We start from the raw sequence: 10,445 nt of genomic DNA, 5'->3' as shown, positions 1-10,445 counted from the left end.
AGAATGGACTTGCCGTGGCAGAGAATGTTGTTATGAAATGTGTGTGTGTCTCTCTCTCCGTTCTAAATTATTTTTAGCTTTTGTTTGAATGCTCTAAGTTCCAATCAATTAAGGCCGATGTTACAGTTGAATTAGTGCATCTCCAATGATTTCAGCTCAAGTGACAATGGATTCTAGAATGTGATTTTTTTATAAAAAAAGGCAAAGTTATCAAGGAAAATCTCTTTTTTTTTTTTTAAATTCTCAGTACCTTCCCTTGTCATTGCCTAGGAGCGAAAAAAACCAAAAAACAAAATCTTGTACGCTACGATGTATCTTAAGGATGTTGTGATCCTAAAAAAGTTTGAGATGTAAAACATATTTATTGATAGATGGAAAGGAAAAAAACAAAAGAAAGGCTCACCCTAACAAGTTCACATTATGATTGGGAAAAATTGTTTGGACAAGCGGGGATGCCCTGTGGAACCAAGAAGTATATTAATAGGCCTTGACTTACAGCATCATTACGTAGCATTACCAACACATCAACAACATTAACATAGGCCTTGACTTGATCATTAAACTACCACTAAACTAAGTGGTTTGATTCTTGCCAATGGACTTCGAACCATATGTGGAATGGCACTTTACTTCTTGGTGCTTGGGCAATGAACATGCAAGTTCCAGGTTTAAATCTTCTGGAGATAAGCTTCTCCTCTCTTAGTTAGGAGAAAAAAAATTGATTGATTCGAAATCATTTCTATTAGTTCTATAGACTGAATTAGCCCATATGTTCTCAACCACTTATACTGTCTTTGGCTATTAATTTCTTGCTACTCATCTATAATGCAACTGGTAGGTAGAATACCAAATATCACATTCCCGGAAGCACAATACTTGTTCAAATGTCAACAGTGTAATAATACCAAGTGGATAACACCTATGGTCACAAAGTGAAAGCGGAATTATTAGGTGGGAAGCCCCACATCAATACTCACTAACTACTCAATCCTTTGAGTCTAGGCCTAATTTTTTGAAGAGTTCCCTCAAAAAGAAAAAATGAGGGAAGACGTTACAACTGCTGGTAGCAAGAAAAATCTTTTCGCATCGATGTTGGATATAGTACACATCTAGACTTCAAAATGAGTTCAAGGTCGCATTTAACGGCTATGTCTTTAGATTCCAGTGAACCATTAGACAGCACTAACATTCTGGCAAAGTTCCTTTTGTATACTTTAATGCCAAGTGGAACGTAATAACTTTCTTTGTTTTTCCATGGATCCAGTTTATACCTTCTTTTGTTTTTCTTTGGTTTTTTTGTTTCTTTCTTGTGTGTGTGTGTGTGTGTTTATCCTTTCTATATTTCCTGTTTAGAAAGATCGACAGCCAAAAGATTGATGAAGGCAGCTCCACCACAAGCATCAAAGTGCCAAAGTGGCGCACTTATCGTAGTGACCAGGGCTAAATGGATTGTCTGAAAGAAAGAACCCACCACCATGCAACATGGGCCTACTTGAAAGACTGGTTAATGGATGGATGGAGTCCCAGTCACCAAAGATCTCTGCGTATCATCTTATGATTATTTTAAGATGTCATAATTATTGGAGGAGAATTATTGGCAGCCAATTGCCAAGCTAGTTCCAAATGAGACCACCACGGACCCCACTTTTTAAACTCTAACTGACATGAAGGTCCCCATCAGCTTTCTCAGTAGGGCAGGGGTCTCTTTCCCAGTTTAAATTAAATTTCCATGGATCTATATATTAGATCATGGAAGGGATCCTTCGACAAGTGGGGAGTAGTTCTCGACAAAGGAAGGCCAGCCAATTAGGGTGGCATTTCTATGATGGACCGGATATGTTCTTTTAGAGTAGCTTTTCTGGCTTCTCTCTCGACGGCCACGGCATCTTTGAAGGCTCCTTTTGGTGAGATCTTCACCACTAGCTTAAAAAGAAGCAAGGGAAGGCTTTTCTTAGGGATAACGTTTCAGAGTTCCTGATGACCCTGAAATTTGACAGGCAAAAGAAAGCGTTCTTCTTTCCTTTTTGAGTTTTTGAGTTCTTGTACCTCCTTATCACCTAAGGTTTATGATGTACTTTGATCTGGTTCATTTCCTATTTCACATGCCACAGGCCAAAACTAATTGGTTTAGAGTTGTGGCTATTGTCGTAGGTTAGATTAAGGCAACTCTCAACGGGAGGCCCATTAGGCCCTTATAGGGCATGAATTGATTTAAGAGCCCAGTTGCCATGACAAGGAATTTCAGTACTTTTGTTGCATATTTTATGAACTTAAGTAACTGAAAATTCAATTGTTTTTTATTTTGCATCATGAATATATTTGTTACGGGAAAGTTGAAGTATGGCATTTTGAGGGCCTGTTTGGATAATCCGGTGCTATCCAGCAAGATTCCTTCATGGTAGCAAGAAGAAGAGGACTAAAGATAGGAAGAAGAAGAAGAAAATAAGTCTACTTGTGGAGGTCCCCAGGCTGAGCCTACTATCTGAAATTCCTGCTCTTAATCACAAGGATCCAGCGGGTTTACCCAAACACCCTTAATACGTCCCCAGATAAATGATTTTGGACCTGGATTCACTCTCAAAAGTTTTTTTTTTTTTTTTTTTTGATACAGCGACTCACATACGACATGTAAGTGCAACTAACAAAATCAGAAAAAATGGAATAGTAATAAATCCATCTTGAAGGCCTGACTCAGTATCATTCTTTTCACCCGCTTCGAATTATTAACCTAGATGTATTGTACTATATATATATATATAAACCTAGATGTAGATAGGACCAAGAAACTCTAAACGGGCTGGGCTAAGCCCTTTGGTCATTTCTCATGGGATTCATGATATAGATGATATACTCGAAGCTAGGCCGAGAGAATAACAAACGGAAAAGACTTGAGGAGAGCAACTCTAAGATGATCTTGAGAGCTGCAATTCAAAGAAATTGACCATCATGTTTATACTCCAATGCTCGAACATGGAATGTAAGGTGATAGGTAGAGTTGGACCTCAAATGGAGCAAATAAATAGCTGAGCAAATTAGGCACGGCTGTGATTGCGTCTAATCACGTAGGTGCAATAGCTTTTTGGGCCTAAAGTACTAGGTCTACAAGGACCTTGGGTCAATTTCTTTGTCAAGAGACTGGAAACCACAGAAATACAGAATTCCCCACAACGTAGAAGTTGGTTATCAATAATAAACAACTAATCAAGATGGTTATTTTTTTTTTTGATAAAATGTGCCTATAAGCAATGATCTACATAATCCTCTTCCAAATACCTGACCATCTCAAAGCAGTGCAATGAGCCCCGGCGATTGCATGAATCACACATGCGTAACGCGCATGAGCCATGCAGCAAAAAAACTAAGCTTATTGGAAGTAGAGGGGGCAAATACTCATTCTTTCAATATAATGGTTAAAGATAAGCATGAGGTATAAATAGGCTTGGCGATCCCATATAGAAGATGCAAATCATGCATTTTTTTCAGTAAGAAAAAAGGCGCAGGTGGATCACACACACACCATGTATTGAGAGCAAATTTGATTCGGCATGTTAATTTAATGGTGTAAGCAAGACATGTTGAGTCGGACTAGATACCCGACAATGATATTTACCAAGGAAATTTGTTTATAACCGACTTAATTCAATAATGAATAGGGTTAGACGAATTTGATGCAATGAGTTGTATCCGATCGACTCATTTAAAATGAGTCTCCCTTGGGTTCATTGAATTGTAGGAAAACTTCTATAGAAATTGTTTTATTTGACCAATTTGACCATAGTTAGTGAGAACACACCTCCGACTTAAGATAGGAATGCATGTTTGTCATCTAGACTAGTGATGTTGATGCGTTATCAACTACTTCCACATAAGATTCCATAATAAACATAAGTAATCTGTGGACTCCTGGTTTAAACCAGATTTGTTTATAAGATTTCTTATTTGTTTAATGCGATTCAAACTTGGACTTGGTCCAGTGCTAATGTAGTGCATCAAGCATGGTTTGGTGTGGCCCCAAACCTAGAACTATATCTTTGATCCCATTGGGCTAGTTCCCAGTAAATTTGCTTCAACTTAATCTGCAGGATAGATGTTTCACATTAAGAAAAGTTGCATCTGACCTAACTGGCATCAGTAAAATAAACCAATAAAGCTTGGGCCTGAATCCAGCCAATGCACATTCCACCAGATTAATTCATTAGTTTGTCCTTATAAAAGTGCAGCTTAGCCTCGGGATTAAGGATAAATGCGGCAGAGCCTCCTCACCTATCACTTCCTTTGTTGCTCTCACATTATTAGTTATTGAAGTCAGAGGTTATTGCCATGTTGTTTGTAATTGTTGCAGGGAATAATTAGCACTGCTGCTGCAGCACAGAAGAGCATAGTGTTATTGTTACCACTTGATCAATCTCTTCTTTGTCTCCATATCCACTAATACATCCATCTGTCCTGCCGCATAACAATAACAAATCATGTATAAAGGCATATTGATGTTCGACCTCTTAAATTCCATCAAAAAGATGTTGAGTCTCTAAAAAACTTCCAATGGCCTGTTACATTTCTTGACAGTACTGTTGGTTCATGGGTCTAAATAATATGCTACATTACTTTTTTTTGTTGTTTTTCAAATGAGATGGTGAAAGTATTGCTGAAATTTACGTCCATTGATGAGGTTGACATATCATGGCATCACTTTTGGCAATTCCGTCTGTTGTGGGAGGGGGCCGAACATAATCCCACATCGGCTAGTAGCGGAAAGGTTCTGTGCCTTAATTGGAGGGCAAAGCCCTTTCCTCTCGAGGCGCCTTTTGAAGTGCAAAACCGTAAGGGCATTCCCCCGTCAGCGCTGGACGCGCGGGCCGGAAATGTCTCCCCCCGTAGCGCTGGACACGCGGGCCGGAGCGCCCAAAGCGGACAATACCTTGGGAAGAACGCGGTCCTCTTTCTCTGCTAGCTTAATGTGGGCTATGCTGTTGCGCGAGGCTCCGGCCAAAGCGCCGTCCCCGCAACACCGTCAATCTATACTTGTAGCAATTCCATCCTTTTCTTATCTAATCTATGCTACTGTTGACAAAAAAAAAAAAAATCCATGTATTGTCTCCTTCAATCTTGCCACCAGAATTAAGTTCCTTTCTTATACATTTCTTCAGCCACTCTTACGTCTTTCCAAACTTACCTTCCTGTAATTTTATCTCTTTAAAAACTCTAAGTTTGTACATCTCTCAAATCTTTTTATTTTTAAATATGTGCTTGCACATGATCTGTATATTAGTTTTATTTTAGAAAGCACTGCAGCAAAACCCTTTAAAAAATGATGCATCGATAACTATGAAAAGAATGTTATGAAGTGCATCTTTGTTGGATTTCGTCAAAGAGCAACTTGAATTGATTATAAAACTGCGTTCCATGATTGATAAGTTTCATCACCTGGTAATAGAGGAATCCTAGTATTCTTCTAGCTCTGCTTTCCTGTTAAGATTAATGAATGATTCTTTCTTGTTAACGAGGTTTAAGATAACATTGGTTAAGATATCATCCATTGCTAATGGAATTTCTAACAGTTCCAAAGGCCTTCTGATATAATGCATGTACACGCACAAAAAACAGCAGCATATAATTGCCGAATTCTTTTATTTTTTTCAGTGGCAGGCATATAATTTCCGAATTTTAGCTGTGCAAAACCTCCATTTACTTGGAACCAAGTAACTTAAGGAATATTTTTTTTGCTACTCTTTTCTTCTTATGATTGATCTCTAGAAACTGAATACTTCTCGATTCTTCTTGTTTTCTACTCTTCCTTAAAATTTGACTCTGTAATTCATCTCAATTAAATAAATTTTCGGTGGCTAAGCCTCCCTTCATCTGAAAAAAAGCCTGAAATTTTGGACCACAGGAGGTTTAGAGAATCGGACGCCCATGAGTTTCAGGGAAACGAATGCTTCCATTTGTGAAGAAGTTCAGGGGCCAGATAAGGCTCACTAGCTTTTGAACGATAGGTATCAAAGTCTTCCTTCACAGATTTCCTCGAAGAAGACAGCCGTAAAGGATCACTAGCTCTAGTTGTAGATGCTGTCAACAAAAAGGAAGCCAATGTAGCTCGGTTCATATGTGTAACAATAGTACCAGCTGAGTTCTATGTTTGATACCACTTTTATGGCTAGGATTCTTTTTTCCTCCCTTTTTGAGACTAGGTTGTCCAAACTTTTGGCTTCTTTTGTCTTTACCAGGGTGGCTAGATTAGTAGGCACTCTCTCAAACTATGCAAATAGAAGACGATAAAGAAGCGATATAGTAAAAGTTTTCCTTGCTGTATTCTATTACTCAAGAGTGATTAGAATATTAATTCAACAAAAGTGTGACTAGGGAGAAAATTGATTGAGCAATAAAGGAAGTTAAAGCATAAATGAAGTAGTTTTTGCAAGCTAGCTTTTGTTGGATCTTTTATTTTAGCAGGGTTTGCATTTGTATTTTTTTTTTTTATGTAAAAGGTTTTTGTAGAGATTTTTCTTGGACAACAAACAAAATTTTATATTGCTTATCCCAAACAAAATGAGGCTTACGAGGCTCATAATTATATCTTTGGCCTATATTGCTTGCTTGCAAGGAAGAGATGTGGTTTAATTAGGTCCTTATGCAGTAGAAGCAAAATATTTCTATTGCACCAATCAAGGCCCTCTATAGTGTGCGCGCCATACTCGATAGCGACTATTAGAAGATGGACGGCCATCAAACAATACGCGCTGCGTAGAACATGGTAACTACTCGTAATTTGCCTTGTTGATAGCCATCCATCTTCTAATGGCAGCCATCAAAAACTGCACAACATTCTGTGGTACGATCTGTGCACTGCAAAGAATCTATGCTTTTTTTGCACTCTCATAATGCATCCAGAGATTTTTTTATCACGCATCTTGGGTGCTGTCCCAAGATGTGCGATGAATAGCAACCGCATGCAATAGGCCACAGAGCCTCTATATTATGCACAAGAGGAAGATAGTATGTTGGTATTTCACATTATTTATTTATGTTCAAGTGCGTGCAATGAGCCTCTAAATTATGCTCCCGAGGAAGTTAAGTATATGAGCATTTCACTTTAATCATTTACGTCCACGTGCATCGAGTCATGTTCCCCTGAAATTGCAGTTATTCCTCATCAATTCTCCAATTCTGTCCCTTAAAGTTTGGACAGGGAAGACCTCAAGAGTTACTTAAATTTCATGATTTTTCGGCTCATAATTTGTTATTTTTGAAAGAAAAATGCTTTATGCACCTTACCTGGTCTTCTGAACCGAGCAGAAGTCGTGTTTTTTGGCTGGACTGCCAGAAAACATATACTACAAATTCTTTTTCTATACTAGTTGCTAAAAAGAATTATACTTTTTTCGCTCTTTTGTTTGGAAGAATTAATATATATATATATATATATATATATATAGATATATATATATATATATATATATATATATATATATATATATATATATATATATATATATATATATATATATATATATATATATATATATATATATATATATATATATATATATATATATATATATATATATTATTTGAATGGTAACTAAGAGAGGGGAAGTACAGCCATGAAATCTAGCAATACTTCTTTTTGCTCCAATGAATTTAAAGTATAACAGGAAATGAATGAAGATCGGTGCTGCATGATAGCTTTCTAACTTTTTCTCTCTTCCTTCAAGTTTATGAGGAATGGATGAGTGGTGAAGGCTATGTTTCTTTGAATATTTCACCATCCTTCTTTTTCCTCTCGTTCAAGTTTTAATTTCTAATAATTTCACTATTTTCTCTCTTTACCATTTAAAAAAGAATCCTTTCAAGGGAAAAGGGAAACCTGAGTGACATATATTTGGCAGTTCTTGTCGTTCTTCCTCTTAGCACTTCAAGTTCATAAACCACCTTTCTCTCATAGAAATCAAAGCCAAAAATTTGAGTACCAAGAAAGCAAAACTTACTAACATATAGGAAAGAAGCCACAGAAGGAGGAGGAGGAGGAGGACTAATTGCAAATAAACTCTCCGCTTCATCTTTACTTTCAAAGTCTTCAAGAGAAATAAAGAACCATCCTCACTCTCCCATCAACCTCTTCTCCTTCTTTACCGAAAGAAAAAACCTCCTCTCCTTCTCCAACCTATCAAGCAAGCTGGTTAGCGCTCTCATCACATTAACCTGCCTCTGTAGCGCCCCGATGTAGTCTGCCGTCTCCTCGAAGAGCCGGTCCGTCGCCAAGTCCTCCCCGCCAGGGACTATCTTTTGAAGAGCTCTCACCCTCCTCGCTATCTCCATCACCTCATCGTCTCCGGCCTCTTCTCCAACCAAGTCTTGGACCAGGTCTTCCTTCTGGCAGCCGCATGCACGGTCTCCTTTCCTTCGGAGGAGGCGGTCTTCGAGGGCGCGACTCCAGTGGCGGCCACGGGAGGCCTCGGCAAGGCCCATCTCGGCTGCCATCTTGATCCGCCTTCCCCTCTCGAGGAAGCTGGCATTGGTGGTGGCGGATGTTTTGACGAAGGAGAGGGTTTTGTCGTTGCCTTGGTTCTCCATGGGTGGGGTTGGATTGGTGTTTGTTTGGGTGTGGAAAGAGAAGAGAAAGAGAGAGAGAGCAGTGGGATCGAGCATATATGTTAGAGAAAGGATGAAGGGGTGGAGGGATACATTCCTGCTGGTTTGGAATTCTAGAAAGAAATTAACATTAAAAAAAAAAGGAATTCTAGAAAGAAATGTCAATGTGCCAGCTAGGAGGAGGGGCCCAATGGGAGTTATGCTTCACAATCACAATTGTTCTTTGTTTTTGTGAGTCATGTCTTGGCTAAGCTGATGCTTAGGCATAATAGCCAATGCTTGATTGCTTTTCTTTTTTATTAAACAATTTTACTATTATTAATTTTAAAGACAAGGTCCGCCGATAATTTTGCATTACACGATAATCCTCATCAACCCTAGCAAACCTTCGTGACTCTAATAAGAGCAGGTTATAATGCAAAGTTAGATCTGCTTCATGTATTATATCAGCTAATAGATACAAATTAGAATCGATATATGAAAACGAAGTACAAGGTAATCTTGTGTCTCACTTTCGAACAAGATTTTAACATGATGCGCGACAAATTAATCCATGATTTGTTGGGCAGAGAAGTTTGATATCAAAGGAAGAGAAAACTTTTAGGCTGCAATTATGCACATGGGAGCATGCTACAGGCTGCCTAGGTACACATGTGGACTATATTCTCACATGCACATGCCTGTCTCCTTAGTAGCTGGCAACAGATCATTGCCTTTCTTTATCAATTAATATCCATTGATATAGTTTAAGTCAGAAAGGACAAGTAATGCTTATGTGAGATAAAATTCTGCCATTTGAACATGAATTTGTCAGAAGATTGGATGCAAGCGACCATCAAATTGTAGGGTGTCGACCCAACAATCTTATATAATTATATTATCTAATATTATAATTATTAATATCTATTTATATAATATCTACTCCCAGTGTTGAAGCTCCATACAGCTCATGAAACAATGGGGGTCATGTGATTATCTTGCATACTTAACGCGATAATTTTCATTAAATAATGGCTGACTTTTTTATATATAAAAAAACTCTTAGCACCTCATCATTAAGGAAGTCATACTTTGCATCTTGATGCAATTATGTTAGGATGCCAATATGTGCCCTAGGATTGAAAATTTAGGAAGTCATACCTTACTCTAAGGACAAACTCTGTGTATATAAACAGCATGCTTATAATCCTGTAATTTTAGACCCATGGCTTAGCAATACTTTCCATAAAGGTGCTTCAAGAAAATTAAGAATCAATCACTAAACATAATAATCTTAAAAACAAAAGGTTTATTGCTATGTTATCTTACAAAAGACACAGAGAGAGAGAGAGTACATAGTTATGTGACAAATAACTCATAGTGGTCACTTTATAATTCCCATAAAGTGAGGAACACAAGGATTAATAGCATTACATCCTACCAGCATCAGGTACCATCTTTTGCCCCACTTTCCGGGCTTCCATCCATCCCTCCATGTGCCTGCCATGACATCCCCCCACATGCTCCCAGTCCGACTGCAAAATAGGATATAGTACGTACAACCCCCATCTCACCCCATGGGAATAGTCCAAGAGAGCCCAAATCTTTTTAGGCCATTTCCATCTACTTCTCTTAAACCCAATGCCAGTCCGCTCTCTTTCGTACATAATCCCACAAATAAACCTTATACCATTGTGACAAAATATAGGTTGTTAATTGAAGTGATATTTTTTTGAAAAAAGAAATAGATCTTCATATATTCATTCTGATTTTTACTATAACAAAATATAGGTTGTTAATTGAGGTAATATTTTTACTATAACAATGATGGTATAGGTTTAATTTTTACGAACCCAACTGGACTTGGCCTGATTCAA

At 37.9% G+C, this 10,445-nt stretch overlaps 1 protein-coding gene across 1 annotated transcript; it reads right to left on the bottom strand.

Moving 5' to 3' along the window:
- Positions 1 to 8,097: 8,097 nt before the first annotated feature.
- On the bottom strand, positions 8,098 to 8,571 carry LOC103713240 (transcription factor IBH1-like 1). Its single transcript, XM_008800102.5, has one exon. It carries the CDS (start codon positions 8,569 to 8,571, stop codon positions 8,098 to 8,100), a length of 474 nt encoding a protein of 157 aa, XP_008798324.4.
- Between the last annotated feature and the right edge of the window lie 1,874 nt (positions 8,572 to 10,445).

Source organism: Phoenix dactylifera, chromosome 9 (genome assembly GCF_051530095.1).
Source record: "Phoenix dactylifera cultivar Ajwa chromosome 9, Ajwa_hap1_PhDact_Kaust_v1.1, whole genome shotgun sequence".
NCBI classification, from domain to species: domain Eukaryota; kingdom Viridiplantae; phylum Streptophyta; class Magnoliopsida; order Arecales; family Arecaceae; genus Phoenix; species Phoenix dactylifera.
The sequence above is the reverse complement of the archived record's forward strand: the minus strand, read 5'-3'. Positions and strand labels throughout refer to the sequence as shown.

Coding starts and splice junctions, on each gene's coding strand:
- LOC103713240 (XM_008800102.5), bottom strand. CDS start 8,571: ATGGAGAACCAAGGCAACGACAAAACCCTCTCCTTCGTCAAAACATCC.